Here is a 20,835-nt window from a genome sequence, read left to right as displayed (position 1 = left end):
AATCATTACTTGCCAGCTTGATTTCATTGGAAAAAGAATGGGGCCCTCCTTCAGTCCCATATTAAACGCATTTATGCGCCCATCCTGAGCAGATGTTGCTCCCAGATCCCTGCTGCTTGTGTACTGTAGATTATGGGCCAGATTTACAACAGTATTCGGGGATTTAAGCATATTACTACATGTCACATGGGATCGGCAGAAATGCCAAACAAGGTTACACCTCTTATTTAGGTTATACTATAATAGCTATTGGAGAGCCTCATGAGGTGTTGTTTTTAACTTCTTCTGGGCAAGGAGCACTTTTGTGTACTTCCCGAACGCACATACAGTGCTGTCACCAAAAGCAGAATAATGAGGGCAGCAAAAGGAAAAAAAAAAAGCCATAGCTACATCAACACAAGGAAGACACTTCTGGTATTCTGAAACTCGATATTCCTCGGCCCCGTTCCCCAATCAATGTTCTAATTAATATTTTTCAACATTTTTAAATGCTTTTTTCCCCGTTTGCAATAAGAGATTGAATGAACAGCACAATCCATTAGAACAACCCTCATGGCCCAACTTCAACAAACAAGGAAATTCCAAATTAAAACATACCACCGAGCTCTGGAAACCAGACAATATTAAAAGCAGTGGGGGTGAACTAAGGGCAAAGTCAAGGCTTTAAATACAACTTTGCTCCGCTAACGTCCATCTTGCCTTTTTCCTGCTAGCCAGGGCAAAAAGAGGAAGAGAAGATAAAACGTCAGGGCAGAACAGCGTCCGATACGCGCACTGCGACGCGTAGCGGGGCGCTGGAGCACCAAAACATGAACCGCAACTTCCTTCTATATGGTAAAAGGATAAAATAGACACCTAACTTTGGGAAGATGTGCAGTTCCAGGCCTGCTTACAACCCACTCACAAGCTCGATGCTGAACCGAACTCGCGTCCGGCGAACGAGACGAAGCGTCCGGCGCGTGGGCGAGCCTAGAATTAAGAACACAACAACTTTGCGGTCAGTCCTCTGCAAGCGTTCTTTAGGCTAGAGATCATAACGGCATAAATAAACGAAAAACCCCAAACAGGGTGGCCGCAACCACGCCAAGCAGCCTCACTTTACCCTTTCCACTCACGCGCGGAAGGAAGCGCGCGGCCGCCACGGGGGGCCGGTCGCGGCCGCCCCACGCGGCCGTGACCGCGGGCTCGCAGCAAACCGGCAGCCGAGCTGGCCCCGACACCAGCGTCGGGTGCCCTCCGCTGCGCGGGGAGCCGCCGCCGCCGGCCCGGAGGCCGCCGCCCGCCGCCTCCCCCCCACCCAGGGAGGCCTCGAACCTTCCAGAGCGGGGCGCTGTGGGGAGAGAGGGGGGAGGCGCTGCCTCTCCTCAGGCCGCGCGCGCACGCGCGCGGGGACCCCCGGCGCCCCCTCCCCCCCGCCCCACCCCACCGAACGGGCGCGGTTGCCGCGGCAACGAGCGGCCGCCTGCCCGCGCCGCGCCGCGCTCACCCCCGCGAGGCGAGCGGCCGCCGCCGCCCCGGGTCGTGTCTCCGCGGGCGGAGGCGCCGCCGCCGCCACCACCACCACCGCCACCCCCTTCCCGGGCGGCCGCTGCCGCGGGGAAGGGGCGGCGAGGAGGAGGGCGCCGACGGCCGCAGCGCTCGCTCACCCGCCGGCGCCTTTTCCCGAGGACGTAGCCTCGGCCAGGTAACTCCTCCCGCCGCCTCGCTCCTTCCCCCGGCTCGGGAAGCGTGTGTCCGCGCCTCCCCCCCCCCCCCCCCAAAGCCACCTCTCGGGCTGCGGTAACAGATGGCTGTGATTAAAGAGCGTGATTAACACGGAGGAACCTCGGCGGGAGCTTGGCAGCGGGGCAGGTGATGGTTAGCACGGCTTCACTGTGCCCCAGTGACAGCTCGAGCGGACAAAAGTTTCTCTGTTCCCTCGGGCGCGTATGGCGAGAGACCCCGCGTTTTACTCGCAGTCACCTGTCGAAGCTAAGGGGGTTCATCAGACTTCGACACCGGAGCCCTCAGGAAGCTGCGTTTGTGTCGCAGAGAGAAAACAGAGGCGCTAGAAACGTCTGTCAGGTGAGGGTGCCCCGGGCGCCTCCGAGGGAGAAAAGCTCCCAACCGCCGTCTGACTGAAGGAGGGGGGGGGAGGGAATCAGTCTGACCTTAATCATATGAAGTAGGCAGGCGTCAGTAAAGATGAGTTGGTCTAGCGGTGCATATACTGCATCTCCCTGGCCTGTGCCGCTCCTTCGTTTTTAGCCAACTTCTGATACTTCCACTGAGGTCCTAAGAAGGCATTTTAGCCAGTCATGTCCTAAAGGCTCAGGCCTAGGGTAAATCTTGCCCAGTTCTGTAGCAGAGCAGATGATGCTCTGAAACATGAGGTTTGAATTGTGTTAATACAAAGCTGCAAGTGTTAGTAGCCTATCGATTGCAGCTGCTGACAATATCAGTGTCCCTCTGACATCCACGAGGGAAAGGGATGAAAGGAAAACCTCACGGAGTCACAACCTCTGAGACCAGGAAGGACTACGAAAACCATCCAGCCCGATCAACCCCCTTGCACTCGTAGACCACAGGATTTATCCCAGAAGCTGGATGAAATAGTCTCTTTCAAACAGATGACTTATTTTAAGTATTTCAGGTGATGGCGAGTTCATCGCTTGATAAACTGTCCCTGTGCTCTGTTATCCTCTTCGCTAGGTAATTGCGTGGTGGTGGTGGTGGTGGTGGTGGTTTTAAAACTTGTCTGCCAGCTTTGCAGGCAGTAAATCTTGTTCAGTTTTTGTCAGTATTGTTGCAAAGCCCTTAGTTCGCTATCAGCTGCTTTTTCAAGGTGTGTGCAGATAAACACAGTGATCAAGTCACTTCTTAAGCTGCTTTTCAAATTAAGCTGAATAAGTTAAGCTCCTTAACCCTTACCTGGGTCATTTCTGTGGCCCTCCTTTGAACTCCCTTTAGCATTTCCACATCCTTCTTTAAAAGAAGGGATGAAAGCCAGACACCCTATCCTGCTTGCTTATCTCACCAAGTCATTGCAGAAGCAAGAGAGAGAGGGAAAACTTCTTGATATTAGATTTTTAAGGTGTCCAAACTTTCATGAGAAGGCAAAGAGAATTTTAATTTCTTTCAGTACAGCATTCTTCATTTCTGTTCGACCTGCAGTAGGCGCAGAAGAAACTCTTACCCATTCTAGTAATCCATAATCCTTTGAGGGAGAGAAAACGATCTGTGTTCTCTTCTGTTCTATTTTCTAGTGTTCTATGTATGTTATTTCTATACATATAGGATTACAGGCTTTGCACTTGTAGGAAATAATACAATGAATAATAAGGAAACGTGTAAAGAAAAGGCGTTAGGTCCCTATGCAAGTGACAGACCTGACTCTTGTTTCCATCTTCCTGATGGAATATATTCATACTTAGTACTATGGGCAAAGTATTATCTTAAATATCGTGGTGTTAACCGAGTTGTATATTTTGTGCTGCTTTATGGTTTCTGATCTTTAAAGGTGTACCTGGGGCATTCTTAAGACGTACTTCCAATTTTTCAAGGACGTTAAACACAGTTGCTGAAATGGTGTTTAGATTCTCACCTAATTATATGATCCAGAAACTTTTATATCTTAATAAAAACGCCTAACATCTGAAAGACTTATGCTAAATTGTAAAAGCTGATATATACCACAGAACTGTGACGATAGATTATTAAATCCTAAATAAAGACCGTAATCCCACTAAACGCTTGACTCCAGTCTTGTTGTTCACAAACTAAAATTGTTAAAGTTATGCTTTATTGTTTTGCAATAAAGTGCAGCCTAAATGTGGACAGTTCCTGAATTCTGTATAGTGTCCAGCATCAGCTTCAAGAATTGAAAAATGGAAACATTTTTTGAGCCAAATACTCCTTTCATTAATACCAGCATACAGACTAACTTCAGCAGACTTTCAGTGATGCAACAAGAGTGAATTTGGCCCTTGGGGAATAACTTTAGCAGGTGACTTGTGCTATCTGATAGGGGAAGATATTCTCGAGCGTTGGCGTGTCACAGTTCTTAGAACATTAAGTCACTGAAGATGCCTAGATAAACAGAGCTTCTCGAGAGAATCACAGCTTCTGGCTGCAGAGTCCCTTGCTCTTTCTTCTTAAATAATCTTTCAACCTCCCCTGTCCTTTTTTCCCTTTCCTTTTTCCTTCTTCTTACCCTTCCCTTATTCCTTGTGAAGAAGGCATTCCCTCAGAGACCTGTTTGCCAAAGGGCAACGTCATCAGGCACGAGTACAACCGACCACAACTGCAAATGCATTTTTCATTCGGACGTGAAGTTTGATGAACTGCAGAACTAGCGTTCTCTATTTTCAATAAAACTACTAAATGGAGTACGCTTCCAATCAGCCAGTAGGATTTTCACATTGTGGAAATACGTCCTTCCTTTCTCTTTATGGTTCTCAAAAGTCATCGTTAATTTGTATGTAAATGTTAGTGCTGCAGAAAACACTGAATTTTTCTCTTCAGTTATTGAGGATGTAAGGCGTGATCAGCATTAGTGGAATTTCATCCATGTTGTCTTCCCAGTATGTTATAAAAAGTAAAGAGCCAGGTCATTTTTCACAGTCTCACTTAATCCATGTTTTCCTTTTCTGAGATTGCCACCAAAGATCAATTTACAAATTGTGTATAGCGAGGTATGTTGTTTGTCTGGTGGTAATTAACTTACGTGTTTCCAATTCTACATCGGCCTTTTACATGAGTGACGTTACAGCCTATTGCCCGTGAACAGTGAGAGTACAAATGTGCATTATGACGTTTTTAGGCATCACAGAAGCCCCAAGAGCAACAGTTGCAGGTTGTGGTATCTGAGATGTTCTCACAGATTGCCTGTGAGCACTTATACAGTGAAGCAGTAGTGTTAACAAGAATACATGTCTTTCACAGAATAGGACTTAACAGTTATGTAATTAATGATCCAGCGTTGTCATTTTTGTTTTAAATCGTATTTGGCCATCTCTTTGAAAATTAGTAACTTCATTTTCAATAACAATCTCTTTCTGATAATCCTTGAGTTATTGGCAAGTCTGTACAATATTTTCAAATATCAAATTGTTGACTTATTCACCTCTTTAGTTTGCACTGGCTGTAACAAGGTTCATTTCTCTTTTTTCTTTGACAGATGCAGCAAAAGTAGTAGTTTAAGGTGGTTGTTAACTAACACTTTGTTATTGGCTTTCTTGATTTCTTTGATCATTCAGTAATATGAATTTGCTAAATACCTTCTCAGAACACCTGTTCTGTATCTGAGAAACTTCAGTTTATTTTGACATCTCTTTAGATTTCTATGATTCTTTCAGAAAAATGTTGTCATGGTACTTAAAGACATGACTGCATTGTGCTTGACAGTCTATGAGTTTTTCCTCTTAGTACTTCTGATTTACCTCCCTAATCCTCTGTGAATATAATTCACATCTCCTCTGGTGCGTGGAACACATCTATTTTTACAGGCCAGTCAGAATAGTCTCTCAATAAATTTGCATGCTGCTCCTTGGATCACACCAGTATGTCTCCTTCTCACATTACCTCTCTTTTCTTTCAAAGTTAGTTGAATACAAGTCATTAAGTTCCTGGATATGTTCAGGAGGTAATACAGTATAGCGGGTAACAAATCTGGAGATAAGACTCTCTTCCCCGTGACTCTCAGTGATTTGCTTGTAACCTTCAGCAAAACACCACACATTTTTGTGGTCTCTCTCTTTCTTCCTGCTCTTTGTTTTTCTTATTTAGATTGGTTTTCACTCTGTACGTCAACTGGCACAGCAGAGCTCCAGCTTCACATGAGTTCCTGAGGTGCCAGTATAAAGCGTAGAGTAACTGCTCACCCCTTTAGCATTGGGCATAACGTCAAAGGAGTAGGTAAGGCTGGAAGAACATATGTGACCCTAAAAAGTGAGCAGGTGTGCAGACAGCTTCTAAGCATATGGAGGTAGATTATCGCTTTAAAACGCAGCTCCGAATAGAGGGCAAGGGTATCAGGGCGAGGGTATCATGGTGACCAGATTTTTTAATTAGAAAAAGGAATGCTTTTGTGTTAGCAACATTAAAATCCCAAAATGAAATCAGGCATATTAGCCGATCTAATGGTTTTGTACAGATGAAATTGCGATATGAAGCCACAAAGTTGCTAAACTATTTCTGTATGCTTCAGACAACCATGGGGAAAATGTCTGGTAGGTACCCGCCCTCCTCTTCCCCACCCTTCCCTACAGGCAAGAACATGGTTTTGTTTTGCATATATTGAGTCATCCAGTTATTGTACTTACCTTGTAATGTCATTCTCAGACATGTTAAGACAAGATTTAGCCTTCAGTAACAGTTGGCATAAAATGCATATTCCTTATAAGACTAGGATTAAACCAAACAACAGAAATCATTGTGTTGAAGTAACAATATATTTTGTTTAAAACGGTCTTTATATCCCTTAAAACAGTCTGGGATGGTGAGTACGAGGGTGTTTTTACCATTCTAAGAAGAAAAAGAGTGAAAATGAGTAAAGATGGAAAAAGTGGGGTTATCCCCTAAAGCTGGACCTCTGTAGCCCACGCAAACTTCCCAGAAGGCAGTTCCATCCATCCGCAAGCGGTCTTTGTGGCTCTGTACTGCCAACTTGCTCATTGTGCTATTGCAGTGAGGCTGAAGACCTCGCGTAGTGTTTCTTTGCTTATATAAGCAAGACAGCAGAAATTTAAAAATCGAAGCAGGTAGTATGAACAGGTGTTTATATGTTTCTCCCTGTCTAGAGGCATATTAAGGGCTATAATTAGAAATGTGCCATATATTTTGTCCAGTTTTCTAAATAGAACCTACCTCCCGCAGAGAAAATCTGTGAAAGCATCTTCTACATTAAAATGTGGTACATTACTATAAGAGCATAAGCAGAAGTAACTGGTTGCAGATACCTTCGGTTATAAATATGATCTTAGACTTATATCTTCAAACAACCATAACAAGACACTAGAACGTTCCATTGAAAAAGTGTGAACATCTGCTAACGCGCTAATCCTGGGATGTTTCAATTTATTACTTCAGTACAGATTTGACAAACCGTCAGGATCTAGAGATCACTCAGAAAAGGCAACCAATTCTGTCAGAATCCAAAATATACTGTGGACAATATCCTATACTACTGAAGTTTCATGTGATCAAATTCCTAGTTTCCTGTCTATGAATCTAATATTCTGTTAGATCTCAATGCCACTGATTCCCTGCTAGTGAATAGACCAAGCTTTAAGTTAGTATGCAATTTTGTAATTAGTAAGACAAAGCTTTATTTTTCCACCAATGGCAAGACAGAGTCACCTTTGAACAGAATCAACTCTAAGGAAAAAATATATATATATTTGCTTTGTGTGCAGGTTTTGATTAACTAGTGTGATGGATGAAGCACAGGAAAGACAGAAGTTCATTGGCAGTGCTCCATATATAAGGGAAGTGCCATACAAGATGGATTCAGAGCATCAGGTATGCCAGAAAGCAATACATAAAACCAAGGGATGACCGCAGTGTGTGCTGAAAGTTATTTTCACTTGGGTACGTTAACAGCCTGAGAGTGGTTCTTCTAAAATGGCTATTTCTAAATAATGAAGCATTTATTTCATTATCTTACAGCACTAGTTTAAAAAAAAAAAAGTCATGCAGCAATATTTTCATCAGCATCTTTGTTCTGCACAGAGCTGAATTCATTTTACACAGGGCTTAATCACATGTTGATACTTTAATATATGTATTTCAGCTGTATCTGTAAGTCATATCTGCTTACTGCACTATCACAAGTATATTTTCTACTCATAGCCTTACATTTCAGTAACACTTAGGAGCCCTTATAAGGACTAGGCCTCAGTAGCCCACTTGCCGTTTAAATTCGGTAGAAGACTGTGACTATTCCTAATTGCTTACTAAGCAACGACAGCTATTCAAGAGAGCATCTGGAGCCTCTTCTGCTTCATACATCAAAATAATTCTCGGCTAAATTCTGAATGCTAGTCTTTATTACTGGTAATTATGTAAGAGGCAGAGAGATCAGATTATGAATTTTAGAGCCAAGATGAAATTTGTAAAGATGGCAGTTAAATCATCTGTTGATTTGCAGATTGGGGCAGTTTCATATGGAATCACTGAAAATAAATTTAGAAATCTGCAAAACCCTTTACTTTTAAACCCTTGTCACTTTTTAATAGATTTTTAGACTAACTAAAATGGGAAGGCTGAAGTAGTAGAGGAAACATCCAGAAAGATTGCTGGAATATAATATTGCTATACAGAAACAAATGTATCTGTTTGCCAGTGCTATCTTACTGTCAATAGTTTAAACACCTGAGGTGGAAGGGAAAACAAGCAGCGTAGGGGCTTTTGTTAAAAACAGCACGCGGGGACTGAGTACACAATTTCTGGCAGAAGGCATTTTGCAAGTAAAGGTTTGCAAGAGTTAGCTTTTCTTGAAGACTGTGGATCAAATTTGAAGTCTTTCCATTAAATTGGAAAGAACTTGGTTTTAACCAAGTTAGACTGCTAACTAAATGCTACAAGGGTGAACCCCCCTCTGGAGACAATAACATAGTGGCTAAAGCATTCATATGGAGGGGAAACAAACCCAGTGCTACGTCCTGAGCGAGCAGTCTAACCGCTGAACTATTTAGTAAAAAGATGGCTTGTTGCCTCCATGCCTTCCTCTGTTACAGAAGAAAGTGTAGACTCAGTTCCAAGACAGGGCTTAAGGGTGGGAGCTGTAGTGTGTCAGATGTGGAAAAATTCTGTGCCTTCTACCAACGTGAAACTTAAGTCTATAGAGTAAACATTTCTCTTATGTAGTTGAAGCGTTTTCAAATCAGGTCATTACATTTAGGTCAGAGTCATTCCCTAACGTGCACACTATTGGCAAATGCAGATGGTAAGACTTTGACTTGGCTGGATTCAAGCTTCTCTGTTCTACAAAGCAAAGCAGTCTTCCTCGAACTTTGCAAACATTCAAACATGCAATTGGTGAAGACTTTGGCTGGGTGTGCTTGCCTCTCCCCTACACTTTCTCTTGTAAGTGACAATGCTTTTGTAATAGTTGTTAGGTTTTTGATGTATATTTCTGATAATAATTTGAATACGCTGCTCACTTACCTCACTTCTATTTTGGTTATTATACTGCCCTCATCAGTGTATTAGGTGAACAAAATAATAAACAATTACAATTTCTGACTCATGTTTTCTTTCATCATCTTTCCAGTGAGAGAATTAACGTACTGAAATGTTTTGATTTTGCCCCCCTCTCCTTCCCGTAACCCTTCAGTAATACGGGTTCATAGGAGGGAAGACCAAGTCAAAAGAGTGCACGTTAGTGTCGGACAGAAAGTCAGCCAAAGGTTTGTAAAGGGCAGTAGCCTGTTGTAAGTTCTTTGTACCAACTTGGACTGGTCCCTGGGCAACTGTGGCTTACGTCTTCATCAGGCGGTAATGCAGCTCAGTAAGAGTGCATTTACAGAGTAAAAGAGTTGGTGTCAAGGACCTGACATCCACACTGTATGCATTTTAGGAGGTTTTACTTCAGAATGGCACTCTTCCGGTCACATGGAGCATATTTTCCTGTTGAGTTTCATCTGAAAGGAATTTTAGGTTGTCCTCTTCCAGACTACTCCACAATAAAGGAAGACTATCAAGTTGCTTCAAGAGTACAAATCCTAATCTGAACTAAAATGCTATTATTGCATGTGCACCCTCTGCCATCTGAATGGCTCCTATAAATTGCATTTGATAGTTGGGGGGGAGTTTTTTTGTTTTGTTTTTTCATACTGTGTCTAACTGCAGGGTGATACACATGCCTGAGAATGAGTTTCTTTTAGTGGCAATCAGTCCAATTAAATTATTGTCCCAAGTTCACTTCTGTATCTAGAAGAACTTTTCTTGCCACCGGTCAGTCCCTTATTTGTGTTCAAGTTGATTTGGGTGGCTCCCAATTGCAGTGGTGTTCCTGGCATTCGTTCAGGTGCAGGACAGATTAAGACCATCCAACTATGTTTAGTACAGAATAGCACACTGAGGAAAACATCATTCACAAAACAAATCATTCACTGAGCACCAATCATCTATTTGAGTAGCTTGACTGGAAATATTTTTCCAGCCCTGTGCACCCTGCAGACAAGGAAGAGATACCTAGAAATTGTGTTGTCCTGTTTTCGTGCTGTAAAAGGTTATTGCTATTTACCATGCAAATATTCAAAGATTTTAATTTTAATAAGATATAGCTTTCATAATAAGACCACTAATCATTATAAAGGCTATTATGCCTCATTGAAGCTAGATGTCAAGTAAAAATTAAAGAAACATTTGCGTATACTGTTTTCATTTAATTATATGGGGTAAGATCTGTGAAGGAAGCGTTCTAATGCAAGTGAAAGAGATAAAATAGAAGATAGCAGTCCAAAGTGATCCAACGGTTGGTGAATTTCACAAGAGTCATACCAGACAACTCCTTAAATATGTGGACACTTTATTTCAATGTACCAGAGGATTTTTGTGCCAGCAAGTATACTTGGCTTATATATATTTCATGTATTATAGTACAGGATAATTCTTTCACATTCATGCAGCTTTTCATGAAAGAAAGTTTACCCTACAGATGTTTCTATTTATATGACATTGAAACTGTTTGGCAGGGGTTCAGCTTATTTGCATTATTTAATACTTATTTCCAGAAGAAACATTTCTGTTTATTTAATGAACTTTCTTCTAGTTATCGAGCTAACTTAATAGCCTGCAAATGAACACAGCTATCTACTGGTTTATCATTTCCTTTACTAAGCAAAGCTTTATTATTTTTTATTCCCAGTGTACAGTATTTGTCAAGACATTTATTCTGCTCTTTCAAAAGTGAAGTGAGACTATTTTGCACACTGCTGAGTGAAAATTTATCCACTTATACACTCAGACCATAAGAATGGATGAACTCACTCTTTCAATTGTCCTCACGTTTACTTCCCTCCCTTTCTCTTTGATGTGGGGAATATGTATGTTTCCATTAGACCAGGTAGTCCGTACCTCTGCCTTAATTCTCTGCCCTTCCCCACCACGATTTGGTTGGGCATTTTGGACACTACATTTTTTTCTGCGAAAAAATAGCTATCCAATTTATTTTAGAATAAGCAATAATGGAGACTTAAAGAATTATTTGTGAACAACAGCTCCCTCTAGCTTTTGTTCTGCTCTATTTGTCGCCAACAGTTTAAGACCTCTACCTAAATAGAAAACTGAAACTAAAATAAATCTCTTCCTAACACAAAGACTGATCTTAGTGTCTCAGTTCTACGTTTTGAAAGACTGCATTTATAATTTTTATCCCAGATTGAAAGCCAAGGGAATTAAAACAGTGGAACTAAGGATGTTAAAATGGACTATGAGATTAGACGATTATACACCCTTTATGGTCTCAGCTTAAATAAACATTTAAAATATCTGGGTAAAAAGAAAGGAAACTACAATGCCTCTGAGAAAAGAATCTTAATCACCTTAAAACTGAATGATGTGGCTCTTCTTATTTTCTAAACTGTGGATGTAGAACAATTATTTCTTTGCTGGCTGAAGTTTACATACCAAGCTAGCAACTGAGCACACGTAGCTTTTAGGAATTTTTCGTTCTTATGCTGCTCCTTATTTGCACCATATGCTAAAATAAACTACACTGCACTTCACTGACCGCTCCCCCATATAGCTGTGTTGTCTGAGGCTTTGAAGTAGCATCTAACACTTTGAAGGAGACCTCCGGCCCCATAACAGAGTAGCAAGCAACAGTGAACATCTGGATTTTTCTAGGATATTTAAAGAGAAGAGTGAAGCTACAATAGGGCATAGTAAAGACCTACTCTGCTACCAAGGCATTTAAAACCAGACTTAATGATATGATTAGCATTTCAGTTTATGACGTATCCGTGTAAAGAGAAGCTATCTGTTGTTAGAGAGCTATTTTATTTGTCACAGAGTAAGATCCAGCGGTTTAAAGCTCAAGTTAGAAGAATAAAATGTGAAGAAAGTGCGAAGTTTTCATGATAGGCAGTTAATCATTGAACAAGTTGTTAACAGTGTGGTAAACACACCATCCTTCCAAGCATTTAAATAAGACACACCTCTCTTTCTAAAGTGTAATATTTAGACACAGAATCTCCAAATAAAACAAACAAACACACACCCTCCTACCAATCCAACACCACACAGCGAGAATAATACAAAAACAAAGTTAGAATGCAGTGACTGGTGAACTCGATGGCAGAAATGCCATTTACTTCAGAAAGGTTGTTTCGTATTTACGTTCTACTGCCGCTACAGAGCGATACCTTTCAAGAAGTCCCTTCAGCTTTCTGCCTTAGTGCTTTGAGAGTGGTAGTTGATCAGTAGGATCTAGGACTAGACAGTCATCTGTCTCTTCCACTGCAGCTCTACGCTCTGCTACCTGCCAGTAAAGGGTGACTAGTGAATGAAATGATATTCCTTCACTCAAAGAAAAATAGTATTCCAAGAATGAAATGAAAATAGTAATTTATCTAAACATTATGGAAATTGGCCTCATCTACCAACTGTCAATGAGATAGTAAGATGGAAATTCTGTAAAATTAAGATAGCATATAAATTTATCTCCTAGATTCTGCTTTCGTAACAATACTGACTTGTTACTCCTTTTCACTGCTGTATTTTTCACTTTAAACTTCTAATGCGAGATTGGCAAGATGTGTCATATCAACATTTTCTGAACGCAAACCAGAAACAGTTCGCTAATTTGGATGACAAAATATTTTCTGCTTCTGATTGAAATGCTGCTGTAATACCAACAAATAATGCAACACGTTGAATGTACAGTTTTGATACAGCTTAATGAAATAATCGTCATTAAAATATGCAAGTTACTATAGAAAACAGATTTAGGATCAGGAGGGTCCTTGGCAGAATCAGTTCAGAGAGATCTTAGGAGAGGGTACTTCAAGAAGATTTAACAATAATACTGATTATCATTCAGTGACTGTCTAATATTTAATCACCATTTTGACAGCGGCTCAACATTTCCTAAGATGTTTCTCTGATTATTAATTTTAATCTCAGCTAATAGGCTAGCATTTTAGCTATATCATTAGACATGTCTCCCTCCGCAGAAGTTTTCCTTCCTTCTTTCTAGAGAAGGTTCAGCAATCTTTCCTTTATACTATGTAAAAGCAAGATTACATTTATACAGAATTTGCCAGATTGTGAGTAACGTATATGTCAGTACACGTTACAGTTCTTTGACTCTATCTCTCTCTGCATATGTAAACACAACCCAGATCCTCCTCTTGTGTGTTCTGTTCCTGCTCACTGTACTAAAGATCTCTGAAAGATGAGAAAGGAACCCTTTACTGCCCTTAGAATTGAGCGTCAACATAATCTCTGTATGTGAGTCATCTTAATGTTGCTCTTCCCACGCACAGATACATGTAATAGTAGAACTGTCTTTTTTCTTTATATGTAATTTTTTTTTAAACTCATCCTCACTCAGTGAAAGTAGATCTAACTGTTTACCAGTGCCATGCATGGACTTCCTGAATATGTAAGAGAGAAAGGGCTTTAGGAGTTCCCTATAGCACTTGATTAATATAAGTAAGATCAGTGCGCCTATACTGGAGAATGTTAGGTTACTACCCATATATGAACTTCTGAAAAATGGATTTCTCTTAGTTATTGCTTTAGAGCAACCCAAATAAGTGTCATGCTTGTCAAGCAGGTAAGCGTAATCAAACATGATCTGGTTAAGTATTTATACCACTCCACCAATAAGCCCTTGTTTCAACATGTGAGGTGCTTCTTTTAGCTTTTTCCTTGTATCCAAATACATTAAGCCAAATTACATGAACTTGTTTTTCTGTGTTTAGGAGAGAAAGTGTGATGTGCCTGAAAGTTTATTACGTTATTTGCAAGTTTACTTCACTTTTGATTAACATAGTGTTCTTGGGGAGATTTTGTTGGTGGTGGTTCTGGGTTTTTTTTTTTGTTTTGTTTTGTTTTTTAATGTAGCTCCTTTCAGGATGAAATTATATTTTGTTTAAGGGCTTGTTATTTTCTTATTCTAAACCAAGTAAGCATTGCTGGGACATGTTAACTTGAAAAGTAAAATTTTCCATCCCTGAGCACTCAGTATTTGTATTCTTATTTGGACGTTCCTTAACATGAGAAGTTTCTATGTTTTATCCCTTTACAAGGAATTTTAAAGACTGGAATTCATCTTTGAGTGTTAACGATAAAGGGATACATGTAAATGAAAAATGCTAACATCATAATGACAAAGGCCATGCCTATTCCCTAGAATACAGAAGGCAGAATTGTTCTGTGGAACAGGAACATATGAAGTGTTTTGTAATTGTACAACCATGACTTGATTTGAATGGCTTACATTGTAGTTACCCTGATGGCATTAACATGCAAAAGGTCACAAGTTCAAGTGAGACTTGGAAGTTACCAGATCCGATAAACTTAACAGGAAGCATTCACTCATATCTGTTTATGCCACAGTTTTACTTTTTTAGATTGCAGAATCAAAGCCAAATACTGCTTTCAGTTATATTCTTGTAATAGTACTCTGGCAAGTTATCTGTGAAAGAAAATAAAAGATTTTTAACCGAAGGCCCTGGTTTGCATAGTGAAGATTCCCCTCCTCTGAAGGGAGAGCTTTGTATAAAATGAAAACAGAGTTGAAGAACATACTATGTTATCTAGAAATATCTGACTTTGCTACATGTTATACAACTAGGGGGGAGAGCAGAGTGGAAAGAAGAGGAGGAGAAAGGGACTTTCTATTTATGGATGGTGCATTTCTTTTCGTCCTGCTACTTAAATTATTTGTTCATATCCTGCTTAATTTGTACTGCAGTTTTTTTTTTTCCCCCCCTTCCCCCTCTCAGAGAAAATGATATTTCAGGCACTTTTTTTTTTTTTTTTTAACTTTTCTAGACCTCTGCAAATGAATGTTCTGGAAGCGAACAGAGATCTGCCATCAAATCTTCTGGGAATAAACTAGGCTTTAGATTTCCTATTTTAGACAAGATATCAGTCAAGCAGAAGTTGAAACCCAGCCTTAAAAAAGTAGAGAAAAGTGTACTTGACCCAAATAAAGTCACTGCAGGTAAGTACTGGATACATGAAACTGAGTCTCTTGTCCTAATATTAGAAATAGCAAACTGGATGGATGCTTTGCCGTTTCATCATCATCTTTCTACTACTGCAGTGCACACACATTTGCTTTGTTTTCTTCATATAAACAGACTCTTTTTATAACACAATAGTTTCAAAGTAGAATTTATGCTTGCATTTTTAGGTCTTCTTTAAAATGACAAACAGTGGAAAGTTTAGATGGGCATAACACCTGTAACTAAAAACTTTGTCTCGGTGAATTGAGTGAAATGATTTAGAGATACTGTTCAGAACAACTGAAATTATTTTTAGAACAGCAAATTGCAGAATATGCAGATGTGTCATTTAGTTAATTGTGAAACATGGGATCAAAGGCCGGAGATAAAGCATGCGTTCTAATCACCTTATTCCTACAGGGTGCAGGCAAAATTTTGCTGTTTTGTTCACTAGACTTTAATAAGAACACGACCAAGTCCATATTACATGGAACTTGGTAATTGAGAGATAAGAGAGGTAATTTACAATGAATTATTTGGGTTTAAAATACAAAAAAAAAAGTTGCTTTTACTTCTTATCATAGTTAATTTTATCAAAAACAACAAATAAATCCTCCATAATTTAAATAACAGCCGTTAAACAAGTTCCAGCCTAACAATTCTCAGAATACAATATAAAGTTTGCCAGGATTAGCTAATCAGTTTATTGTTTCAGTGAAGTCAGTTAGTATGTAGGCCAGCAAGTTGCTTTTTAAAGTGATATTCCATTTTCAAGCACAAAGCTCAATATTTATACAACAAAGACTTTTCACCAAATATCATAGCAGATGGATAGTTTCTCTCTTCTTCAGGGAGATTATGGGAATGCAACTACAGCTCTAGAGACAGAAAACAGGCCCATGCAGAGAAATAGCTATGCAGGAATGACAGTCCTTGCAGGTTCATATCATTGTAGAAATAGCTTGCATAAACAAAAAACTACTTTGATATTGTTCTTGATGGGGATAATTATACTTGGGGCGCTCTACACAATCAAGAATGCCCTTGAACATGCAAGACAGTTTTGCTAAGTTTTAGAAAGGAAATAGATTAGGTCCTTTGCTAGTTTTGATTTACTGCACATTTGCGTTCCGCTAATTCAAAATACATCGTTCATGAAAAAAAAAGTATTTTCAAATTAAGGATAAATCCATCCACTCTGCGTTCATGTAGGGCTGAGGTAATTCCACTTATATCGGCATTATTTCACGTCTCTAGTTTAATTTAGAGCAGAAAATAGGCCTCAGGTATTTGGGGAAAAAGTATAGTCAAAATTAACCAGTGCCCTGATCTTGTAACTGTGTGAGGACAAAAATCTTATTTCCATTCAGAGCTTCACTTAAATCAACAAGGAGTCTCCTGAGCAAAAGGCTGCTTTGATTTAGTCAGGCAGTCATCTGCAGCATAGAACCGGTCTTTTTTTCCCCTCCCCTTCCAGACACAAAAAAAGAAAGAAAGAAAAAAAAAAAAAAGCTCAGTGCTTATAAATAAAGCAAAGTCAAATACAACTGTGGACTTGCATGTCATTTTTATGTATATAACTTGTTTTATCTGTAGGGAGAAAACCCAAACTTTCCTTTAGTTTATCAACAACATGCAATTCAAAGGAAAGTTTATCCCAAAGCCCTTCCTATCCCAGTGGCTGTCCTGTCTGTTCTCTTCATACTGCATTAGAGCAGGGATATATTCTCTCATTTCCCCATCACATTCCTAATATCTTTTATCTTCACGTTTATTTATCCCCGACATCCTTAACACGCATGCAGACATGCTTGCCCAATTATTTTAAGTACTTATCCGCCCCCCACAGTTTGTTTCTGACTACCCTCCACCATTTAAACGAGTTTATCTTTACAGATTCCTGTGAAGTTGATTATTTCCATTTCAGTGATAAGCACAGCAAGTGATTTTTGTATAGGGTAAATTTTGGCAGAGCAAAAGACTGAATCCAGTATCTTATCTCCGACGTGACGGTCCTGACCATTGATTATACTTTCCATTCAAAATTTTTTCGAGGGGGGCTAGGACACTTCTCTCTCTGCTGGGATCACGGGCAAAGAGTCAACTGTGAAAAATGATGCAGCACTAGATGTTTTTCTTTCTTGGATGTTTCCATCTCGGAGTTACCACTTTCACAGACTTCAGGAACTCTCAATTTGCTATCTAGAGAGTAAATGCATTGTTTTGAAGGAGAGAAAGAGAAGGAAAGAAGGTTTAAAGATTATACAGCATGAGACAGTCCTCCCAGGAGGCAGCAGAAGGAAAGCTGCCTATCCCTTGTTGATTATTGGTGTGGAAAACTAGTGATCTTCCGTAAAGCATGCGTAGATAGGTTTTGCCAATGCCTTCCTTGCATGTTAGCTCAACTAGAGTTGCTAGAGCTTTGCTTCTATCCTAATATACTTGCTCAAACATCAGCTGACAAGAGTCAGCCTAGCTGCTATGGGGAAGACTTCAGTGTGAGTTGGTTCACCTTTCAGAAGCTATATCAAGTGAAGACCTTAATAAGAGTTACTGTTGTTGGGAGTTTAGACTTTAGGGCCTATCTTAACTAGTATTTGAGCACTTCCATTCAGATGGGTTAGTAATGGCCTTTTCAAAAATTTGTTTCTTTTGATTTGGTACGGGTCAACTGATGCCTGTTCCCTACCCCTTTTATATATTTTGAGCTATGAGTACCTTCTCAGGCTTCACATGGTGCCGAAGAATGGAAACAGTTCTTTGATTTTTATCCAGTCAATTTATATTCTTGCACTAAACAAAGAGACAGGTCTCCCAGTCATCTCATGAGATTTGTCAGATTTCTTGATGTTTTATGTGACATGCTTTGTAAGATAATAAGTAGAACCCGTAAAACTTTTTTGGTTTGTTATCGTAACATATGGTTTTGTGTATAAATGTTAACACACAGTTCTTCTGCATGGTGCCCTTGAGGATTGTAACAAACAGCGCAGGCCTCCCCCAGAGTACTTTCTGAAAACCAACTCAGCTTCACATTCAAAATGGGACAGATTAAAGTGCTCACTAAGAGTTTGTATTACTGCATAACAAGCAAGCGAGATAGGATTTTCAGAGTTTTGTCTCTTAACACTATGAAACAAATTAAAAAATGCTAACACAAGCAGGCAATACATTTTTCTATTGCTCATGTAGAGGTAGTTTCTTCTGAAACTGCACATTCAAAGTAAGGACTGGATGGGCCAGAACACATTCCAGGAAGAAGGTAAGTATTAATTGGACTTTGTAGGTGCCAGTACATCATTTAGTAGGATTTATTAGCTTTCTTCACATGCTCCTACACGTGCCCTACCAGACAAGCAATATTGACTTTGCATTCTAGAGTTGATGAATAAATCCATTTTGTTAACAAGGAGCCTGCTAGAACTAGACTAACCAATAACTGACTGTGCCATGACGTCAGTAGCAGAATAATATTTGTACGTCACTCCAAACATGCGCTAAACACTGGATGCACAAGTAAAACAGCGTTTTGACAGTTGTTTTTATTTTGAACACAGATCTTGGCGTTCCACAGGACTGTGCAGGACCATCAAGTGAAACTGCATTTGAGAAAAGGGAGAGATCTCTAGGAAGAAAGAGTTTAACACAGTCCTCTAAGCTCAATCTAGATCGCAGGGGGCTTGAGAGAAAAAACAAAATAGGAAGTGTTCCTGCGCAGGCACAAGCTCAGCCATCCACATCTACCTCCCAGGAAACTAGTGGTTCCTGTACAACAAACAAATTGAGTGGTTTATCACTTCTGCGCCATAAGAGAGCCTCTTTCAGCTCCAGAGGGAAAAGTTTTTGTTCTATTCAGCACTTGAACATGAAAGATTCTCACGAAGAAATGGAAGATACCAAAGATGGCACTCAGTTAGAGAAAGAAAGTCTTCCTCCGAATGTTAGCACGTTTCCTAGTACTCTGGGACAGAGCCACAGATCTGGTGAAGTATCTTTAGCACAAGGTGAACGACAGACCTTGGCAGAAGGTGCAGATGATAAAACTGTTTCATCTAAACGAGGGAAATCTTCCCATTGGCTTTTAAGAAAGAAAAAATTAAAAGTCACTGCTGCTGAACCACAGCAGCGAAAATCTAGGGACAGTGACAAGTTGCACGCTCCAGATGGGAATTATATAGAAGATGCAGAGCCTTCTGAATTTGAAAGCAGACCAACTAATTCATCTATTCCAAAGATGCACAGTAATGCTAGTTCCACAGACAGGGCTAGTGCCCACTATCATTGCAGAGAATGGCGTTCTGATGAACACAGTCGAAAGCGTTACGGTGGCTCCGTTACTTCGTCCATGTCCACAGTTCCCATACCATTACTACATTCTGCACTTAACCGTCAAGGGTCCTTAGCTCAGTCTGCCCATAGACCAGCATCCTCAACAAACAGGAGCGCAGCAACAGTTTCTCCACAAACACTGAATTTGGATGGCAGTTCAAAATTCAGTATGCATGCACCTTTGTGTTTTTTGCGCAATAGGGACTGTCTGTCTACTCCAGGAAGTTCTGATGTTCCACCGCCTCTTCACAGTATACCTGAAGACAGCAGCTTACTGGAAGCTAGTATCAGAGACAGTTTAAACACTTCATCTCCCAGTGGTGCCTCACACGATGGCGAGAGCTTACAAAATTCACTTAGTTCTTTATCTCTAGATTCTTCCAGCCCATCTTTGTTTCAGACAAGATTCGCTCCAGATCTCCAGGCAGCTTCTGCTTTGTATGATCAGTTGCCATTTGCTTTGCCAGCAGCACTGGCGTTACAAAATTTAAGTAGCACCGTGAGCAACACGACCGCCTCCCAGTCAGCGAGCACAGAGGAAGTGAAGAAGCCACAGGCAGATCAAGAGAAACTTAAACAACTGCAGGAAAGGTGAGGAATACATTGAATGTGTGTGCAAGCTCTACAGTGTATAAACACATGGCAGCTAGAGCATGAATTCCTCTTTCAAGTTCTCTATACGGTTGGAAACGTACAAAAAGAAAGTTCATAGTTCTTCCAGCTGCGTTTCAGTCTTTATCAGCTATTCATGACAGCCCTGACTTTTAGTAGGTGGGGCATGCCAGTATTAAAGTGGTTACAGTTGTCATTCACTGGAGACACTGAGAACTACTCAGTGAAGAAGATGGTGTTTGCCTCACAATACTTCTTCTACCAGTCACACACACACGCTTGCTTTATTCCTGAAGAACGTTAGCAAGTATTGCTGAAGCTTTTTGGGCGGTGACATGAGAGATGCTTGTGGTTTTACTGTTACCAAGTTGGAGGCAAAAATAGATTCCTCAATGTGACAGAGCCCACCACAATCCACAAGTGTGCTCTTTCAGCACTGGTATACATGGTAGTGAGAGACAGTCCTAAAACTTGCTGCTTTGTTCCTCTGTAGGGCTTGCGCCTTTGGGATAGATCCTGTTTAACCAGCACCAAGTCCTTTTACACTCAGCTGCTTTGTGTATTTCATCCATAATCAAAAGTTCAAGTTTTAAGAGGCACAGCTTTGTTTGACAGAGTTATTTTTAAGTGTTTGCTTGTCCTGTTTTCTATCTGTGGTGTAAGTAGACTAATTTCTTCGACTGCAGAGACTTTCAAATAAAGGCAGAATGGAGGAGCAATAGGTTTCCCT

The 20,835-nt window shown here is 40.4% G+C and overlaps 1 protein-coding gene across 4 annotated transcripts in view; it reads left to right on the top strand.

Annotated features, from left to right (window-relative positions):
• The first annotated feature begins 1,492 nt into the window (after window positions 1-1,492).
• MARCHF10 (membrane associated ring-CH-type finger 10) overlaps window positions 1,493-20,835 on the top strand; it is a 34,218-nt gene continuing 14,875 nt past the window's right edge. The window contains exons 1-4 of one of the 4 annotated variants that reach the window (XM_068918718.1): window positions 1,602-1,684; window positions 7,395-7,500; window positions 14,989-15,160; window positions 18,722-20,084. In XM_068918718.1, coding sequence (XP_068774819.1) covers window positions 7,414-7,500; window positions 14,989-15,160; window positions 18,722-20,084 — 1,622 coding nt within the window. In that variant the 5' untranslated portion in view covers window positions 1,602-1,684; window positions 7,395-7,413. Of the gene's footprint in view, window positions 2,065-7,394; window positions 7,501-14,988; window positions 15,161-18,721; window positions 20,085-20,835 lie in introns of all 4 variants that reach the window. The other 3 variants (XM_068918717.1, XM_068918715.1, XM_068918716.1) reach the window with 3 other exon arrangements.

This window comes from Struthio camelus, chromosome 25 (assembly GCF_040807025.1).
Source record: "Struthio camelus isolate bStrCam1 chromosome 25, bStrCam1.hap1, whole genome shotgun sequence".
NCBI lineage: Eukaryota > Metazoa > Chordata > Aves > Struthioniformes > Struthionidae > Struthio > Struthio camelus.
Note: the sequence above shows the minus strand (reverse complement) of the source record. Positions and strands in the feature narration are given on the sequence as shown.